The sequence below is a fragment of the Ranitomeya imitator genome, chromosome 9 (assembly GCF_032444005.1).
Source record: "Ranitomeya imitator isolate aRanImi1 chromosome 9, aRanImi1.pri, whole genome shotgun sequence".
Taxonomy (NCBI): domain Eukaryota; kingdom Metazoa; phylum Chordata; class Amphibia; order Anura; family Dendrobatidae; genus Ranitomeya; species Ranitomeya imitator.
In genome coordinates, this window is record NC_091290.1 from 154632785 (window position 1) to 154654355 (window position 21571).

Sequence of the window (21571 nt, forward strand, 5' to 3'; positions counted from 1 at the left end):
ACACCCCGCTCCGCCCTATATACTGCACTATACACACCCCGCTCCGCCCTATATACTGCACTATACACACCCCGCTCCGCCCTATATACTGCACTATACACACCCCGCTCCGCCCTATATACTGCACTATACACACCCCGCTCCGCCCTATATACTGCACTATACACACCCCGCTCCGCCCTATATACTGCACTATACACACCCCGCTCCGCCCTATATACTGCACTATACACACCCCGCTCCGCCCTATATACTGCACTATACACACCCCGCTCCGCCCTATATACTGCACTATACACACCCCGCTCCGCCCTATATACTGCACTGTACCATGTCCCTCTTCTCTCTAGTACGGACATAATTCTGATGTATGTGATTATGAAGGGTGATATAAGGTGTCCTGTGCTGTTGGAGATGTCCGGTCACTGGTCGGATCACATTTGATGTCTCCTGAAGTCTCCGTATGATCAGCGGCTGCAGCGCTCCTGTGTCAGTGCTGCCCTCTGCGGGAGGCCGCGGGCACTGCAGCCGGGAGATGTGTCTATATAAGAGGAGCGCAGCCTGGCGCTGGGATTACTGGACAGAAGGCACCGCCGCTCCGTGATCTCCGCTCTGACATTATCCGCTCCGTGTTCTCCGCTCCGTGTTCTCCGCTCCGACACACGGGATCATGGCTCACAAGCAGCAGCCTCTGTACCTGCACCTGGCCGAGCTCACCGCCTCCCAGTTTCTGGATATTTGGAAGCACTACGACTCTGATGGTAAGAGCCTCTGACTCCCCGAACTACTGCCCCCCACCTGTCTGCTGGAAGAGAAGGCTCAGACGTCCCGTTATCTCAGCTGCCCCTTCTCCCATTTCCCTTATTTACTCTTTCCTGCCCAATGCACCCCTCTAGCTAGGAATGAAAGAAAGATAGGGGGTCTCTTCACATTGGGCCACTGATATACCAGGGGATCAGGAGAGTGGACCACACCATGGATACCAGGGATCCTCGGGAGACCAAAGGTACAAAGGGTTCTGAGGACACTGGAACATCCACCCAGACCATCAACACCAGGGGTCCTGCACTATGCCACAATGATAGTAGGTTGCCTTTTTTTTACTAAACTATGCCACACAAATTGTGGGTACCAGGGCTCCTCCTGCTTTTGGACCATACTATATTATCCACTAATTCCAGCTTGTTTCCAGATATTGGATTTTGCCATCTGGGCCACTGATGCCAAGGGTTGTGCATCCTCTCAACAATTCCACCTGAACCACCAATAGAGGTCATCTAGACCACCAATAGTAGAGGTCCACTGGACCACCAATACTAGAGGTCTTCTAAGATCATGCAACCTGGATAATCAATACTAGAGATCCTCTGGACCATGCCACCTAGACCACCAATACTAGAGATCCTCTGGACCATGCCACCTAGACCACCAATACTAGAGATCCTCTGGACCATTCCACCTGGACCATCAATACCAGGGTTTTTCTCGACATTGCACCATGCCAAGCAGATCACTGCTATCAGGAGTCCTCTGGACACTGGCCCATACCACTAGCTCTCACCTACTTCTCTCCCTCAGACTTTATATTGTGCGGCTCTCTGAGGGGATATGTGAAGGAAACGGGAACTAATCCTGCACAATTAGAGTAAAAAATTACTGGCAGAATGATGAATGTGATGATCCTTTTCTCAGATTGGTGAGAGTGCAAAGATATAATAGGGGAACCAGTGAGCGGAGGTTCTATGTGTAGGGGACCCTCATTTTCTTGCCCTTTTATAACATCTGATCCCTCCCTGTAGATTATTCCTTGTCACCTGCTCCCCCTCATTCACAATTCCCTTCCTTCCAGCTCTCCTCGATCCTGCTCCCCTAAATCCCTCTTCACTCATTCCTGTTACTATCGTTATCTGCTCACCTCGTTCCCGATCACCTTGTTCCCTCTACCCCTCATTCCCGTTCCCCCTCGATCTAGCTCTTTCCCACTCCTATCAATCCCACTCCCCTTGTTTTCACTAACCTTCATTCCCCCTCATTCACTTTTTCCTCGATCCTGCTATTTCTCGTTTTCACTCCCCTCATTTCAGAAACCTCTCGTTCCCGCTCCCTTCTTTCGCACTCCATTCATGCTACCCTTCGTTCTTGCTACCCTTCGTTCTTGCTACCCTTCGTTCTTGCTACCCTTCGTTCTTGCTACCCTTCGTTCTTGCTACCCTTCGTTCCCGCTACCGTTTGTTCCCGCTACCCTTTGTTCTCGCTACCCTTTGTTCTCGCTACCCTTTGTTCTCGCTACCCTTTGTTCTCGCTACCCTTTGTTCTCACTACCCTTTGTTCCCGCTACCCTTTGTTCCCGCTACCCTTCGTTCTTGCTACCCTTTCTTCCCGCTACTCCCGTTACCACTCCTCTCGTTACCGCTTCCCTTGTTACCTCTCCCCTTGATTTCACTTTCCACATTTCTGCTCCCCTCAGTCCCAGCTTCCTTCGTTTTTAGTCTTATTTCTGGTCTCCGCTTCCCTTGTTCCCGCCCTCCTCATTTCTGCTCCCCTCAATCCCCGCTTCCTTCGTTCCTGCTCTTCTGATGTCTGGTCCTGGTCTGTAGAAGGACGTAGATCTGGGGATTTATTATGATGGAATATAGGCTGAACTGGATGGACAAATGTCTTTTTTCGGCCTTACTAACTATGTTACTATGTTACTATGGTCTCCGCTTCCCTCGTTACCACTACCTTTAGTTTCTGCTACCCTTCATTCCCACTCGCCTAGATTTAGCCTCCCTCATCCCTTCTACCTCTAGTTCCTGCTCCCCTTGTACCCGCTCCCTTAGTTCCCGTTCCCCTCGTTTCTGCTCACTTAGTTTGCGCTCCCCTTGTGTGTTCCCCTTTCCCGTTACTCCTCGATCCCGCTACCTCTCATTCTTGCTCCCCGAGTTCCCACTCACCTCAATTCTGCTTACTTCGAACTCGCTCCCCTTGATCTAGCTCCCTTCGTTCCTTTTACCCCTCATTCTTGCTCCCTAGATTTTGCTCCTTGCCTTCCCACTACTCCTCGTTCCCACTACTCCTTGTTTCCGCTCCCCTCATTTGCTTCCCTTGTTCCCACTACACCTCGTTCCAGCAACCTCTCATACTTGCTACCCCTCGTTTGTGCTCCCCTCATTCCCGCTCCCATCTATCCCTCTCCCCTCATTGGGCCACCAATACTAGAGGTCTTCTGGATCGTGTCACCATTACCACCAGTACCAGGGTTCGTCTCAACTTTGCACCATGCCAAGTAGACCACTGATACCAGGAATCCTCTGAACACTGGCCCGTACCACTAGATGTCACCTCAGACTTTATATTGTGCAGCTCTCCTGTATGAGGGGATATGTGAAGGAAACAGGAACTAACCATGCAGAATTAGAATGCACCTTGATCCCTCTCCCCTTGGTCGCTTTCACCTTGATCCTGCTCCCCTCGTTCGCACTCTCCCTGGTGTTTGTTTACGAATTCACTGATTAGTGAAAAGACGCTATGGGCACCTGAGCCCAAAAGGATCCCTTGGGAGGGGATATCGAAAACATGAGTGCAGCTGTGGCTCAACTCATGCCTACAGGGTGCCATGGAATACCACCCCGTATCCTGCCCCCCTCCCAGTGTGTAACTGATATGTGACCAGTTACCCCGTATCCTGCCCCCTGTGTGTACCTGAGATGAGACCCGTTACCCCTTATCCTGCCGCCAGTGTGTACCTGAGATGTGGCCCATTACCCCTTATCCTGCCCCCCAGTGTGTACCTGAGATGTGACCCGTTACTCCGTATCCTGCCACCAGTGTGTACCTGAGATTTGACCCGTTACCCCGTATCCTGCTCCCCAGTGTGAACCTGAGATGTGAACCGTTACACCGTATTCTGCCCCCCAGTGTGTACCTGAGCTGTGACCCATTACCCCTTATCCTGCCCCCCAGTGTGTACCTGAGATGTGACCCATTATCCAGTATGCTGCACCAGTCTGTACCTGAGATGTGACCCATTACCCTGGACAACTTGTGTATTCCTGTACACCTCTATTTAGTCTTGCCTATCTTCTGTACACCCCTGTATATCTCCTGCATACCCCAGTACACCTCTGTACACTCCTGTTTATCCTGTACACCCCTTTGTATTCCTGTACACCCCTTTGTATTCCTGTACACTCCTGTGTACTCCTGTATACCCCTGTGTACTGCTGTACACCGCTGTATATTCTGTACAACCCTGTATATTGATGTATACTCCTGTGCAACCCTGTATACTCTTCTACACCCCAGTACACCCCTGTACACTCCTGTAAATCCTGAATACCCTTGTAAAATCCTGTATACTCCTTTACACTCCTGTTCACCCTATATACCCCTGTACACTACTGTACACCCTATATACTCTTGTATACCCCTGTACACCTATGTATACCCTTTGTGGTAGATCGGCCCACTCAGCTGTACACGGAGGTAGACACAGGAATACTGTCTCTTAAAGACCTTCATTAGTTTATTATACATGCGGCATAAACCATGGTGAAGTAAAAGTAAACATGGCCCTCTGGGCAAAAACAGGAAAAACAAAGTGGTAACGCAAAGTACAGTCCTTGTGATAGCGGGGGTCCACCCGCTCAGGGTTCGCAACACCTGTGTTTCAGGTCAGCACACAGGACCACTTCTCTGGGGTTAGCCTCTACAGACACTGAACACCTGATGTCTCTGGAGGTCAACTGTTTAAACCACAGACCACACCCTGGAGTGGAGATAAGTCCACAAAAACCCAGCCCTTAAAAATGGCAGATTAACCGCTCTCAACACATAGTGTGCTGGAGCAAACTTCTAGGTTTCAAATCACTAAAGCTGATATTCTCAGTGAAACGTATCTCTTCTCCAGCACTTTGCCAGTGACTGGCACACCTTGTAGACCTCTGTATACTTGTCACTAGAGTGTCAAGTTCCCCTGGAACACCTGGAGTTAGACGATCACATTGGATAATGAATCGCAGGTCTTCTTTAGAGAGAGAGTGAATTGTGTCCCATATTAAATGGATATTGTTTCTTCTGGTGCTGAAGAGGTTAACAACCCTTTCTTTGCTGGTCAGAAACATGCAGCTCCATTTCAACTGCTTCTAATCTGGTCATTACTTCTTTCTACATAAACTGATTAGACGTTCTTGTCCCTGCCAGTGAAAGATATGTCTTTATTTGCTGTATTCTAAAGCTAAGTAGTAGGAGTGGGAGTTGTTGTAGTAGTAGTAGTAGTAGTAGTGATCTGTGGTTTGCTGTTGTACGTGTGTGTTTATCTCCTGGTCCCCTTTTCCCATTCAGTTTGTTCCTCCCTGGCCCTATCCTCCTCCCTATTGTTGGTTTGTGCTTTTGAATGATAGAGGTTTTCTGTTCTCCCTGTTTTGTCTTTGTGTCTTGTTTTACCTTACATTTCTGTCCCTTGCCTCATGGGGTGGAGGGAGGGGACAAATCAGGGGTTAATGAGATAATAGTAAGGTTGGAGACTCAGGCCTCTCTATCTTTAAGTGTACCCCCAGGACAGGGATAGTTAGGGTCCCAGTTCCATGGACAGTTTGAGGCCCACCTTCCTTCACAAAGACCATTACAGTGTGACATTTTCACTGAACCCACATTTTGTATCTTGGTATACATACCGTTGCAGTCCTTGCCAAACAATTGCAGGGCCTGTCTCTTAAACTGTCAGACCTACAATCTAGGGTCTCACAGCAACAGACTGTTGGTCTGGCGGGCAGTCAGGCTGAACCGGACCCTATAGCAGCCCTCCCGGATAGGTTATCTGGGGGACGGGATAAATTTGTGTTCCGTGAAGCCTGCAAGCTTTATTTTACGCTTTGTCTTCATCCATCTGTGAGTGAGGAGCAATGGGATGGGATTGTTATTTCTTTTCTTCAGGGAGATCCTCAATCCTGGGCCTCCTCCTGTCAGACTCAGTCTCTTCGGTCAGTTTTTTTTTTTTTTTTTTGAGGCTCTAGTCCTGGTTTCTGATGATTTGAACTGTGTCTCCCTTGCTGAATATCAGATACTTATGCTCCAGCAGGAAGACGGGCCGGACAATAAGCTCCAGCAGAAAACGGACCGGCACGGAAGCCCCAGCAGGGAGACGGCCGCCACAGGAGCCCCAGCAGGGAGACGGGCCGGCACGGAAGCTCCAGCAGGGAGACGGGCCGGCACAGAAGCTCCAGCAGGGAGACGGGCCGGCACAGAAGCTCCAGCAGGGAGATGGGCTGGCATGGAAGCTCCAGCAGGGAGACGGGCCGGCACAGAAGCTCCAGCAGGGAGATGGGCCGGCACGGAAGCTCCAGCAGGGAGATGGGGCGTGTCACGGTTCCCAGGGAGGATATCTTTATCATCTCCACCGCTCGCACTAGTATGTCATGAACCGGGGTTGTTTTGCTGCCCAGTTTGCTGCAGGGGATTTTTCTATATGCCACTTCCCAGTTCCAGTTTGGAACTTGCAGCTCTCTGGCACCCCCCCTTACCCTCAGGTCAGACAGGGTACTGCACCTAGGTTATTTAGTCACCAGAAAGACTGTCTTACTTTGTACTGGCTAATGAGCACACTGCAGCGAGGGCGATATAACTACTCTCACTCAGGCAGGAACAATAATTATTAACGCGGTCCGTCGCTACAAAGTCTCCCAGCCGCACAGGACAAATCCGCTGCTACCAGCTCCGATTCCTTAATTAATAACGGGTCCGGAGCCAACCCAAATTAGTAGCGTAATTCACTTCAGAGGACATGACAGTACATTATAGAGCAAGGAGAGACAAAGCTTGTTATTTTATATATTTTACTCCGAAAAGGTAGGCAGTGTTTACAGAAGTATGAAAGGGTATTATAATTGTAGACAAGTCATGTGTACAGTACAATTACAAATAAAATGGCATTAACGTTGAAAAAACACTTAGTTTCTTATGTCATTTCATCTCATGGCAGACAATGTGGCTCGGGCGACACATCAAGATGCATTACAGATGGGTCTCGCAGCTATACCCTAGACAAGACTCGTGAAGACTGATGTCTCACTTATCTCCATACCCAAAACCAAGGCACTCCCTTTTTGGTGACCTCACTCCGAGGCTGAATACTCCCCTTTTTTAGAGTTATGACAAGCCATTTCTATACATAACTCGCTGTATGAACCTCGTAGAAGAATGACACAATAACCATGATGCTCACCACATTATGGGGGTTCTTTTAAGAATAAACACGGCATAGATATATGACCCACTTATGGAGAAACCTGTTCCTTGCATTTCATTGGGTTTAGATCCTAGCGATTTCAGTGAGATATAGATTTCTCGGTGGACATTCGGAATATGTAACCCTTATATCTCTATCCCCGATCGGTGCCATTATACATAACTTTTCAAGAACAAAAGAGTCCCATGCGGTTTGAAAGTTGCTGTACCAGTTAAAGCTGGTATCAGGCGGGAGAGGGGATAAGGGGTTTAGACAGAAGACTGGTTTTCCCAGCACAAAGCCATAAAAATTCCTCAGTGGATGTTGCTGGCACGCTGGTCTCACATTACAGCTAATAGCAGAGGGGAGGGAGGAAGAATGGCTTAGAATTCCAGCCTGTCCTGGGCAAGCAGAAGAAACTGCAGCTGAGAGCCCTGTATGTGTAATTGAAGTAATCAGAAATTACTATTTTCTGACCAGCCAGCACGGAAGCTCCAGCAGGGAGATGTGCTGGCATGTAAGCTCCAGCAGGGAGACCGGCCGGCAGAGGAATTCTGCTCAGAGTCCCGTAGATGGGCCACTGACACCCAGTGGAACAATCCTGCTCTTAGGAGCCAGTTTTGTCTGGGCCTGTCTGAAAGACCAAAAGACGCACTAGCACTTTGCGAGACTTCTGAGTCGTTGGATGCCGCTGTCATGATAATGTGAATATGCCATGTTTGAGTATCTACCTAGAAGTTCCATGGCTTTCCAGATACACGCTGTGGGCCTTTCTGACCCCCTCTTGCCCTTCTTTTATTTGTGTGTAATCCTAAACCCCTCATTTACCCATCCCTCAAGAATTTATATGGCTCCGTGCTACACAGACAAATCTCCCTACCCTACTCATTCCCCCCTCCCATCTTGTGCTGGTTAAAACTGGTATACAAAGCATGAGTTTCTATTGTTTTTTGAACGTTATATTTTGGCGCCGATCAGGGCTAGAGATATAAGAATTATATATTCCGGATGTCCATCGAGAGATCTATGGCTCCCTGAAATCGCTAGAAGCTAAACTCAACGAGTGCAGTGAGCGGGTTTCATGTAATTACACCGTGTTTACACTTAGAATCCCCCTTATGTGGGGCACATCCTGATCATTATATCTTTCGTATACAGATTCATACAGCGAGCTAGGCATAAAAATTACTTACTATAACTCTAAGTAAAGGGGAGGTTTCAGCCTCTAAGTGAGGTCACCACAGGGGGAGTGCCTGGGTTTTGGGCTAGGAAATAAGTGAGTGAAGCAGCAGTTTCACGTGTCTTTGTCTGGGGTCCTGCTGAGAGACAGGGGTGATGCATCTGGATATATGCTCGTCCTCCCCCCACAGCACACTGTCAGCCATTAGATGATATGACAACGAAATGTAAGTGATTTTTCAACGTTAATCCCATTTTATTTTGTAATTGTATTGTACATATGATCATTGTCTTCTTTATTTTATCTTCTTATACTTCAGTAAACACTGTCTACCTTTTCTGGAGTAAAATATAAAATTACTAGCTTGTCTCTCCTTGCTCTATAACGTACGGTCGCGTCCTCTGAAGTGAATTACGCTACTAATCCAGGTTGGCTCCAGACCCGTTAATAAATAAGAAATTGGAGCTGGTGGCAGCAGAATTTGTCCTGTGTGACTGGGAGGCTCTGTAGTGACCGGCGGAGTTGATAATTTATTGTTCCCGTCTGAGTGGGAGTAGTTATATCACCCTCGCTGCAGTGTGCCCGTTAGCCAGGACATAGCAGGCAGCCTTTCTGGCGACTAATTACCCTAGGTGCAGTACCCTGACTGACCTGAGCATAAGGGAGGGCACCAGAGAGCTGCAAGTTCCAAACCGGAACTGGGAAGTGGGATATAGATAAATCCCCTTCAGAAAGAACCAGGGGCAACCAAACAACCCCTTACAAATTGGTGTGAGTCGTGGGGATGATAAAGGTATCCTCACCGTGAACAGTGACCGCTGCCATGGCTCTGGCCATAGACTCCTCATGGGGGTAAACCTGTAACTAAGCTCCCCATGGTACTCCCTAAAACCGAGATTCTTCCTGTGTGCCCTGAATAACCAATGCAGTTAGGAGCTGCCTCCCTTCGGTATGAGTCTCTTACAGTTTGCCACAAAACGGAGTTGTGTTATTTCTGTGGTCAAAAGGAGTCTGTCCTTCTTTACCTAAAGCACAAAAAGCCGTCGGAAAACTTCTCACCCCAGGTTGTGTGGAGGATAACAACAAGGGTGTATACATCTCCTCCACATGTGTATTTCAGTTTTTCTTACCCGCAGAAGTGGTTAGAGGTACAAAAAATGAGAAAATATCTATCTTCTTGGATAGTGGGGTGGGAGCCAATATGGTGGATACTTGTTTCTCACGGGACCTTGTTCTTTCCTGTGGTACTCTAGTGAAGCTAATCCCCATATTTGCAATGGACTCTTCACCTCTTGGGGAGGATATCTTTATCGTCCCCACTACTCACACCAATTTGTCGCGAACCGGGGTTGTTTGATTGGCCCTGGTTCCTTCCGAAGGGGATTTATCTATATCCCACTTCCCAGTACTGGTTTGGAACTTGCAGCTCTCTGGCGCCCCCTTTACTCTCTGGTCAGATTAGGTACTGCACCTAGGGTAATTAGTCGCCAGAAAGGCTGCCTGCTATGTACTGGCTAGTACTGGCTATTGGGCATGCTGCAGCGAGGGCAATATAACTACTCCCACACAGTCGGGAACAATAATTATCAATGCTGCCGTCGCTACAAAGATTCTCAATCGCACAGAACAAAGTATACTGCCACCAGCTTCGATTCTACCAAAGGTTAACGGGTTCGGAGCCAACCCAAATCAGTAGCGTAATTCACTTCAGAGGAAGCGACAGTTTGTTCATAGAGCAGGAAGAGACAGCTAATAAATTATATATTTTACTCCATAAAAAGTTAGGCAGTGTTTACAAAGTATAAAAGATATTACAAAGAAGCCAAAATCATGTGTACATTACAAATTACAATATAAAATGAGATTAAAATGGAATAGAACACTTACAGGTCGTTCAGATCATTTCATATCAGCATGGCGGCCATGTGCTAAGGAGATACATCCAAGTGCATTAGAACAGCTGTGTCAAGCTGTTAGCTTGCTTCCTGGGCCAAGACAAACACAACTCAGCAGGCGTAACATATACCCTCTCCTCCTAACATCACTAAGTGGGCTGAGTAATGATATGCACTCTTTTCTCAGAATTTACATTTTTGAGAGTCCCCAGACAAAAGCATTCCTGTTAGGAGGGAGGGGCTGCTACACCTTTGTCTCCCATTACACTATATAGCAGGGAGAGGTGGGTGAGTGGCTTTACAGGATTGGTCTCCTGCAGTTTAAAAGCCACACCCTGCTCACACATTAGTATCTAGTTGCACAGTGTCACTGCCATAGGGTTTTGTTTGTTGTATGAGCTAATGCAGGGGGGAGAAAGAAGGGTCGAAGCTGCAGCATGTGTGTGTGACATGGTACTTTCTAGAACTAATCTCACATTATGACATTTTTACATTATCGTGACACCTGTGCATAGGGGTCTTCACATGGAGTTCCTTCCTTGTTATATCTTGGAAGGTCTCCCTGCTCCTATTGTTTGGTCTTCCCTGGATAACTGTGTGTAAGCTGATTATAGACTGGCCGTCCAGAGAAATAGTCAAATGGAGAGATTTCTGCAAAAATAATTGCCTAGGTGCCATCATTTCTACTGTTTCCACTAAAACCATACCCTCATTCTGTCTGATTTTGTGGATGTGCTCTTAGAAAAGGGGCACCTTTAACTGCCTCCCCACGTGTGCATGATTGCCCCCCGTAAACCTCCCTGGAGTGAAATTACCCAAAACCAGATTATACAATTTGTCTGGCCCTGAAAGGATGGCCATGAAGTATTACATCTCTGAGAGTCTTGCTAAGAGACATATTAGACCCTCCTCTTTGCCTGTAGCAGTGGGGGTTATTCTTTGTTAGAAAGATGGGGGCTGTGAGGGACGAGGGAGACTCTATTTTGGATTTATTAATTCAGGCCCAATATATTGTCCAGAGATCTCCCTGCACTCCTGAAGTGGCCCCACCCTTGGGATAAGTACACAAATTCCCAAAAGAACAAAACGTCGCCATTTGGCTAGAAAATGAAAGGCCACGTGTTAATCAATTTTGTGCAAGTTGGCCAACATCAATCAACTATCAAGAAGAAAGTGTAGATGTTACATCTTCGCTTCCACCGCGGCTCCCTGCCTCCTCTTGCACTCACCTGTCTTCGGGGCCTCGGCGCTCCTCCTTTGCTGCAGGTTCCCGTCCGGCGTCCTCTCGTCTGCGTGTGGACTCTGCTTCTCGCCGGCTGTGCGCGCACGCACTGTTCAGCGCTGCGCGTGTACATCTCTGAGAGTGTCACACTAACACAAGGCCATGGACTATTGTCCAGCATCTCATTTACCTGACCTCATACTTTTTACTCTATTTCCCTAGGTCCTGTTCTTGTTCCTCATCCAGTCTACCTCCACGTTGTCCTGCCTCCTTGTCCGTTTCCACTGCACCGTCCTTGCTTCACTCTCCAGCCAGACCTCAGTTATCTTCCGGTTCGTGCTTCTCTCTGGTACCACTTCACCATCCTATCTTATCTCTCTTATTCAGCTATACCCTCCTGGTTCCTATTTCTAGCCCTTTCACCCTGCCTTCCAGCTGCCATGGCGATAGTCCCTCACGGGTCTGCCCCTAACGCTCCCTGTATAGGGGGCGGTTCCATCTGGTCAGGTCGCCCGTGGGAGGATCGTTGTCACGGTCCAGTGGGTCCACCCCTTTCGTTCCTTTTTTATGTCTCCGTCATTATCACAGTAGACACTTTGGCACCGACATCTAGAAATGATATACAACCAGAACCCTGGGAGCCCTCCGCACGCACCCATGCATCTCATATTTCTCTAGCGGTCCCGGATACTGAGCTATCGAGACTGGCCCTCCAGAACCACTTAGCTAACCCAAGTTTGAACTCTCAGTATCGGTCCAGCCCCAACGAACCCGTTGAGATGTCAGTCATCCTGTTTGGACCTCCCTCTAGGAAGTTATGACCCATCCTAGATATTGGAAATTATTTCAGCTAGGAGGTCAAGGGAGGAAAATTCAGCCCAACCCAGAGGGACGGTGTCACGATAATGTAAAATCCTATAGCAGAGGGATTTTTGCACATGTGACCATGGTCCTGAAAGCACACAACAGCTTTGACCCCCCCTCTCTCCCTTTCCCCTCTGAATACAACAAACAAGCCGTATGGCCTAGACACTGGGTAACTTGAAGCTAGTGGGTGAGGAGGGTGTAGCTTTAAACTGCAAGTGACCAATCCTACGGTCATGGCCACTCCTTCTGCGGCTGTGCCTGCTGCCGGGACCACCGCCGCTCCCTCCGCTCATACTTACCCGCTGCGGCGCGCTCCTCCTGCAGGCGCGCATCCTATCCTTCATTCTTCTCCGTTCCCTGGTTCTTGTCGGGTGCGCGTCGCACCGCCCACTCCAGCACTTCCTCTTTCTGATTTACAGGCGCTCTGTATCTCCTCTCTGTAATCCTGGAGGACCGTGACCCAGAAGTCCTTCAGCACACCTTGTACTTAAGGCGATTCCTTCCTCTGCTCCTTGCCTGTCTGTCATTTGTTCTTCTGTGACTCAGGTTCACCTTTGCTCTGCCTGTTCTGAGTCTCCGCTCTGTCCAGCCAGTTCAGCTTCTCTGCCTTTCCCAGGCTTCCTTGTCTCCTCGTCCAGTCCAGCCTTCCCAGTGTCCGCTCTGTACTGTTAGTCTGGTGTCTCTGTCCTGTCCTGCTTCCTTTGTGTCTTCCCCTTCCCAGTGCTCCTTTGGTCTCGCCTGTATTCAGCTCTTACCAAACTGTACTTCATCTTACCCTGCTCTGTCCGTCCTACGCCCATCTTCTCTATTTTGTACCTCCTATTACCTGTCTCCGGGATCCAGCTTCTGCAGCAATAGTCTCCCTTGGGTCTGCCCCTAACACTCTCTGTATAGGGGATGGTCTAGCTGGTCAGCTCACCCTTGGGAGGTTCTTTGTCATGGATCTGTGGGTCCACTCCAGGTGTTCCAAAAGATCTCACACCTGCAAAGCCACCTGTTGTCCCTCCCTTCTCACTCAGTAATTTCTTTTGTCTCCAGAGTCTAAAAGCATAAATATCTCTGAGGTCAGTGAATATCATTAACCAGCCCTTTAGTGATGTCACAAGCCTGCAGGTATAAGTTGCTGCACTCGACCCAGCCTTCATTCTTGCTTGGGACCTCACCCCCGAAAGACTATCTCATAAATTGGGACATTTGGGGCTCCGCCTACCAGCATGGTTTGCCTGAAATGATCTAAGCAAATGTGAGTTTATCTTCCTTTAACCCATGTTTATTTTATAATTGCTTTGTACATACTTTGTCTCATATTGTAACATCTTTATATGCCTTTTATATACACTGCCTAATCTTTTATGGAGTAAAATATATAAAATACTAGCTTTGCTCTCCTGCTCTAAAACGTACCCTAAGTCTTCTGAAGTTAATTACGCTACTAATTTGGGTTGGCTCGAACCCCTCTCTGAGAAATCTGATCTGGTGGCAGCAAAGTGTGTTCTTGGCTGGGCAGGTGAGCTGGCAGTGATGGAACAAGGGTTTATAAGCTATTGTCTGGCTGCGGCCTGAGCATTCATAATTCCCTTGCTGCAGCGTGCCTGCTAGCCAGTCCACAGTGAAGTGGCCCGGTTGGCGACTAATTATCCCAGGTGTAGTTCCCTGAGTGACCTGAGGGTAAGGGGGCGCCGGAGAGCTGCAAGTTCCGAAGTGGAACTGGAAAGCGGAATATACATAAATCCCTGCAGTTTGTGATATTGTAGCAGCAGTGGGATAACTAAAATAAGCCTCTGCGGCAAATTGATAGGTCAATAGCCTTTGTTGGTGTTTTCTTCACATTGTAGCAGTGGAGGGATAACTAAGATAAGCCCCCTGCACACGTGATAGCCGTGTGCTGGCCAAAGGTCACCCCTGATTCGTGACATAGTGGTGTCAGCACTGTGGGAATCATGACAGACGGCAAATATGGGAGGGGGCGAGCGAGTAGTTAAAAGCTAGCTACACACCTTTAGCCTTTGTTAGTGCTCTGCCAAGGTAGCCGCATCATGTCACGTGTGGAGACGGACCAGAAACTAAGAAGGTTCCTGTGGATACGAGAGCTTCCCTCCATCCACAAGATATATGGACTGGTAATGTGACACATACGCTAACTGCAATCCCAACCTGTACCCTACATTTATCTGTACTTCTTACTGTTATCTCTGTATATATGTGTAGTTTCTAGTGCGTCTTTCAGCAATTAAAATATCAATTAATTTTGGGCCTCTCTTTTATCTCGAAACCCGATTTTCCACACCGGTGAGTCCGGCTAGTACTTATACGCTACCTGGGGTTGGTTTCTGACCCGATATAAGCATGTTAACGGACCGGGCTTATATCTAACGAGGAACTGGTGGCAGCATACCGTCCTGGTGTTATTGGGGGATCCTGGCGGTGCTGGATCTGACATATATATACCTGGCCTGGGACTGTTGGTGTATATACCGCCCTCACTGCAGAGTGACCCGATAACCAGTACGTGACAGTACTTATCCTAGGTGCAGTTCCCTGACTGACCTAAGGGTAAGGGGGGTGCCAGAGAGCTGTGACTGTGTAAGCTCTGTCACAGATTGGTGACGATGGGGGGATATCCCCCAGCTCTCCTCTCATGTGTGTTTTCCCTTACAGGGGCCTGCGTCCCTGTTTAGATTTTCGTGAGTTAAATCAGATTGCTATCTGGACCCTTATCTCCTCCCACTCATTTCCGACTTATTTAATCAGATTTTTGGTGTAAAATGGTTCTCTAAACCGGACCTCAGAGGATCCTATAATCTGATTCGGATCGAGGAGGGGGATGAGTGGATGACAGCCTTTAACACTCCTGAAGGGCATTCTGAAAACCTTGTCTTGCCCCTTGGTTGGACTAGTCCCCCAGTCATTTTCCAACATTTCGTTAACATTTTTTGTCACCTTTTTGGTAGATTTGCAGTGGTGTATCTGGACGATATTTTAGCCCCTTAACGACCAGAGGTATTTTTGGTTTTGTGTTTTCGGTTTTCGCTCCCCTCCTTCCCAGAGCCATAACTTTTTTATTTTTCCGTCAATATGGTCATGTTAGGGGTTGTTTTTTGCGGGATGAGTTGTACATTTGAATTACACCATTAGTTTTACCATGTCGTGTACTAGAAAACGAGAAAAAATTCCAAGTACTGTGAAATTGCAAAAAAGTGCAACCCCACAGATTTTAGTTTTTTTTAACCATATTCACTAACTGCTAAATCTGAGCTGCCATTATGATTCTCCAGGTCATTACGAGTTCATAGACACCAAACATGTCTAGGTTCTTTTTTATTTAAGTGGTGAAAAAAAATTCCAAAGTTTGTAAAAAAAAAAAAAAAAGAAATTGCGCCATTTTCCGATACCGACAGAGTCTCTATGTTTTCGTGATCTTGGGTTGGATGAGGGATTATTTTTTGCGTGCCGAGATGACGTTTTTAATGATACCATTTTAGTGCAGATACGATCTTTTGCTCGTCCGTTATTGCATTTTAATACAATGTTGCGGAGACCAAAAAAACGTAATTCTGGAGTTTTGACTTTTTTTTTTGTTACGCCATTTAGCGATCTGTTTAATTCTTTTTTTATATTAATCGGAGTGATTCTGAACTCGGCGATACCAGATATGTGTGTGTTTTGATTTTATATATTTTTTAATATTTTTAAAAACATTTTTTTTTACTTTTGCCATGCTTCAATAGCTTCCATAGGAGACTAGAAGCTGCCATAACCTGATCGGCTCTGCTACATACAGGCGATGCTCAGATCGCCTGTATGTAGCAGAATTGCTGACTTGCTATGAGCTCCGCCCACCGGGCAGTGCTCGTAGCAGTCTGGCAGTGACAACCATAGAGGTCTGCTGGAGACCTATGGTTGTCATACCAACCCATCGGTGACTTGCGATCATGTGACGGGTTCACCAATGGGCCGGATTTGCGCTGCGCTTGCCGAAAGCGCGCGTTAAATGCCGCTGTCAAGAGTTTGACAGCAGCATTTAACTAGTGAACAGCCACAGGTGGATCGCAATTCCACCCATGGCTGTTAGAGGCACATGTCAGCTGTTCAAAACACCTGACATGTGCCGGGAAAGATGTGGGCTCAGCGCCGGAGCCCACAACAAACAAGGGGAGTCTGACATCGGCGTACTATTACCCCCAATTTTGGAAAGGTATATACTCACCTGATCTCAAGTCACATCAGGCACATGTCCGGCAGGTGTTACAGGTTTTGCAGGATAATAAACTGTACGCCAAATTCGAAAAATGTGTATTTGCCATACAAGGGGTTCAGTTCCTGGGCTTTCTAGTGTCTGCGGCAGGTTTCCAGATGGATCCTGAAAAGGTCCGTGCAGTTCTGTCATGGGACCTGCTAGAAAATCTGAAAGCGTTAAAAAGCTTTTTGGGGTTTGGCAACTACTATTTAATGGGAGTAAGAGCGGTGGAGCAGACCTGCTGGTGACAGTGTGATTTCTCCTCTCTACAGGTAATGGCTACATTGAAGGGAAGGAATTGGAGAGCTTCTTCCAGGAATTGGAAGCTGCAAGGAGAGGAGCTGGAGTGGTAAGAACCCACCCCCCGGGTGGAGGCTGCCCCTGCTGGGGATCTGGTGGTGGAGGCCGGCCCCTGCTGGGGATCAGGTGGTGGAGGCCTGCCCCTGCTGGTGGTCTGGTGGTGAAGACTGCCCCGCTGGGGATCTGGTAGTGGAGGCTGCCCCTTGATGGGGATCAGGTGGTGGAGGCTGGCCCCTGCTGGGGATCTGGTGGTGAAGACTGCCCCGCTGGGGATCTGGTAGTGGAGGCTGCCCCTTGATGGGGATCAGGTGGTTGAGGCTGCCCCCTGCTGGGAATCTGGTGGTGGAGGCTGCCCTCTTGGGGATCTGAGGGGGGAGTCTGCCTCCTGCTGTGGTTCTAGTGGGGGAGGCTGGCCCCTGCTGGGGATCTGGTGGTGGAGGCCGGCCCCTGCTGGGGATCAGGTGGTGGATGCCTGCCCCTGCTGGTGGTCTGGTGGTGAAGACTGCCCCGCTGGGGATCTGGTAGAGGAGGTTGCCCCTTGATGGGGATCAGGTGGTGGAGGCTGGCCCCTGCTGGGGATCTGGTGGTGAAGACTGCCCCGCTGGGGATCTGGTAGTGGAGGCTGCCCCTTGATGGGGAACAGGTGGTTGAGGCTGCCCCCTGCTGGGAATCTGGTGGTGGAGGCTGCCCTCTTGGGGATCTGAGGGGGGAGTCTGCCTCCTGCTGTGGACCTAGTGGGGGAGGCTGCCCCTGCTGGGGATCTGGTGGTGGAGGCTGCCTCCTGCTGGGGATCTGGTGGTGGAGGCTGCCCCCTGCTGGGGATCTGGTGGTGGAGGCTGCCCCCTGCTGGGGATCTGGTGGTGGAGGCTGCCCCCTGCTGGGGATCTGGTGGTGGAGGCTGCCCCCTGCTGGGGATCTGGTGGTGGAGGCTGCCCCCTGCTGGGGATCTGGTGGTGGAGGCTGCCCCCTGCTGGGGATCTGGTGGTGGAGGCTGCCTCCTGTTGGGGATCTGGTGGTGGAGGCTGCCCCCTGCTGGGGATCTGGTGGTGGAGGCTGCCTCCTGCTGGGGATCTGACGTCCTGATCTGTCGTTAGGAGGGATCCAGCATTAATATCGGGGAGAAGCTGAAGGAGTTCATGCAGAAGTACGACAAGAATGCAGACGGCCGTATCGAGATGGCGGAGGTGAGTGCTCGACCGGCTTCCCTGCTCCATGGTGCGGTGCCGGCCCTGAAACCTCAGAGGCTTGGATTTTGGAGATGTCTGGTGTCACACAGCAGAGGATCCGTCACAGTGTGTCATTGTGTCTCCATTCAGCTGGCGCAAATTCTCCCCACAGAAGAAAATTTCCTGCTCTGCTTCAGACAACACGCCGGCTCCAGCACAGAGTTCATGGAGGTACGAGAGACACCGCACTACACCCCACCTGTACACGCTCGGCTCTGCCGCACCACACTACACCCCACCTGTACACGCTCTGCTCTGCCGCACCACACTACACCCCACCTGTACACGCTCGGCTCTGCCGCACCACACTACACCCCACCTGTACACGCTCTGCTCTGCCGCACCACACTACACCCCACCTGTACACGCTCGACCCTGCCGCACCACACTACACCCCACCTGTACACGCTCGGCTCTGCCGCACCACACTACACCCCACCTGTACACGCTCGGCTCTGCCGCACCACACTACACCCCACCTGTACACGCTCTGCTCTGCCGCACCACACTACACCCCACCTGTACACGCTCGGCTCTGCCGCACCACACTACACCCCACCTGTACACGCTCTGCTCTGCCGCACCACACTACACCCCACCTGTACACGCTCGGCTCTGCCGCACCACACTACACCCCACCTGTACACGCTCTGCTCTGCCGCACCACACTACACCCCACCTGTACACGCTCGACCCTGCCGCACCACACTACACCCCACCTGTACACGCTCGGCTCTGCCGCACCACACTACACCCCACCTGTACACGCTCGGCTCTGCCGCACCACACTACACCCCACCTGTACACGCTCTGCTCTGCCGCACCACACTACACCCCACCTGTACACGCTCTGCTCTGCCGCACCACACTACACCCCACCTGTACACGCTCGGCTCTGCCGCACCACACTACACCCCACCTGTACACGCTCTGCTCTGCCGCACCACACTACACCCCACCTGTACACGCTCTGCTCTGCCGCACCACACTACACCCCACCTGTACACGCTCTGCTCTGCCGCACCACACTACACCCTACCTGTACACGCTCGGCTCTGCCGCACCACACTACACCCCACCTGTACACGCTCTGCCGCACCACACTACACCCCACCTGTACACGCTCGACTCTGCCGCACCACACTACACCCCACCTGTACACGCTCGACTCTGCAGCACCACACTACACCCCACCTGTACACGCTCGACCCTGCCGCACCACACTACGCCCCACCTGTACACGCTCGACTCTGCAGCACCACACTACTCCCCACCTGTACACGCTCGGCTCTGCCGCACCACACTACACCCCACCTGTACACGCTCGACTCTGCCACACCACACTACACCCCACCTGTACACGCTCGGCTCTGCCGCACCACACTACTCCCCACCTGTACACGCTCGGCTCTGCCGCACCACACTACACCCCACCTGTACACGCTCGACTCTGCCGCACCACACTACACCCCACCTGTACACGCTCTGCTCTGCCGCACCACACTACACCCCACCTGTACACGCTCTGCTCTGCCGCACCACACTACACCCCACCTGTACACGCTCTGCTCTGCCGCACCACACTACACCCTACCTGTACACGCTCGGCTCTGCCGCACCACACTACACCCCACCTGTACACGCTCTGCCGCACCACACTACACCCCACCTGTACACGCTCGACTCTGCCGCACCACACTACACCCCACCTGTACACGCTCGACTCTGCAGCACCACACTACACCCCACCTGTACACGCTCGACCCTGCCGCACCACACTACGCCCCACCTGTACACGCTCGACTCTGCAGCACCACACTACTCCCCACCTGTACACGCTCGGCTCTGCCGCACCACACTACACCCCACCTGTACACGCTCGACTCTGCCACACCACACTACACCCCACCTGTACACGCTCGGCTCTGCCGCACCACACTACTCCCCACCTGTACACGCTCGGCTCTGCCGCACCACACTACACCCCACCTGTACACGCTCGACTCTGCCGCACCACACTACACCCCACCTGTACACGCTCGGCTCTGCCGCACCACACTACACCCCACCTGTACACGCTCTGCTCTGCCGCACCACACTACACCCCACCTGTACACGCTCGGCTCTGCCGCACCACACTACACCCCACCTGTACACGCTCGGCTCTGCCGCACCACACTACACCCCACCTGTACACGCTCTGCTCTGCCGCACCACACTACACCCCACCTGTACACGCTCTGCCGCACCACACTACACCCCACCTGTACACGCTCGGCTCTGCCGCACCACACTACACCCCACCTGTACACGCTCTGCTCTGCCGCACCACACTACACCCCACCTGTACACGCTCTGCTCTGCCGCACCACACTACACCCCACCTGTACACGCTCTGCTCTGCCGCACCACACTACACCCTACCTGTACACGCTCGGCTCTGCCGCACCACACTACACCCCACCTGTACACGCTCTGCCGCACCACACTACACCCCACCTGTACACGCTCGACTCTGCCGCACCACACTACACCCCACCTGTACACGCTCGACTCTGCAGCACCACACTACACCCCACCTGTACACGCTCGACCCTGCCGCACCACACTACGCCCCACCTGTACACGCTCGACTCTGCAGCACCACACTACTCCCCACCTGTACACGCTCGGCTCTGCCGCACCACACTACACCCCACCTGTACACGCTCGACTCTGCCACACCACACTACACCCCACCTGTACACGCTCGGCTCTGCCGCACCACACTACTCCCCTCCTGTACACGCTCGGCTCTGCCGCACCACACTACACCCCACCTGTACACGCTCGACTCTGCCGCACCACACTACACCCCACCTGTACACGCTCGACTCTGCCGCACCACACTACACCCCACCTGTACACGCTCGACTCTGCCGCACCACACTACACCCCACCTGTACACGCTCGACTCTGCCGCACCACACTACACCCCACCTGTACACGCTCGACTCTGCCGCACCACACTACACCCCACCTGTACACGCTCGACTCTGCCGCACCACACTACACCCCACCTGTACACGCTCGGCTCTGCCGCACCACACTACACCCCACCTGTACACGCTCGGCTCTGCCGCACCACACTACTCCCCACCTGTACACGCTCTGCTCTGCCGCACCACACTACACCCTACCTGTACACGATTTTCCCTTTTACTGTTTTTTTGTAGAACAGTTGATTTCATTCTAATGTTTCAGGCCTGGAGAAAATACGACACAGATAGAAGCGGCTACATCGAGGCCAACGAACTGAAGGTGAGATTGTGAGGGGTCCCTGGGGGTCTAATACTGACGGACGGAGGACCAGCGACCACGCGGGGCTCTGATAACCACAACCTGTGTGGCTCAGAGCACAGTTACCTGATATCTGCCCCATGCTCCCCGTGTGATAT

At 51.0% G+C, this 21571-nt stretch overlaps 1 protein-coding gene across 1 annotated transcript in view; it reads left to right on the forward strand.

Moving 5' to 3' along the window:
* Positions 1 to 538: 538 nt before the first annotated feature.
* Positions 539 to 21571, forward strand: part of CALB2 (calbindin 2) — an 80912-nt gene continuing 59879 nt past the window's right edge. Inside the window, exons 1-5 of the mRNA XM_069739549.1 lie at positions 539 to 761; positions 16881 to 16957; positions 18003 to 18092; positions 18225 to 18305; positions 21378 to 21434. Coding sequence (XP_069595650.1) covers positions 671 to 761; positions 16881 to 16957; positions 18003 to 18092; positions 18225 to 18305; positions 21378 to 21434 — 396 coding nt within the window. The 5' untranslated portion in view covers positions 539 to 670. The remainder of the gene's footprint in view (positions 762 to 16880; positions 16958 to 18002; positions 18093 to 18224; positions 18306 to 21377; positions 21435 to 21571) is intronic.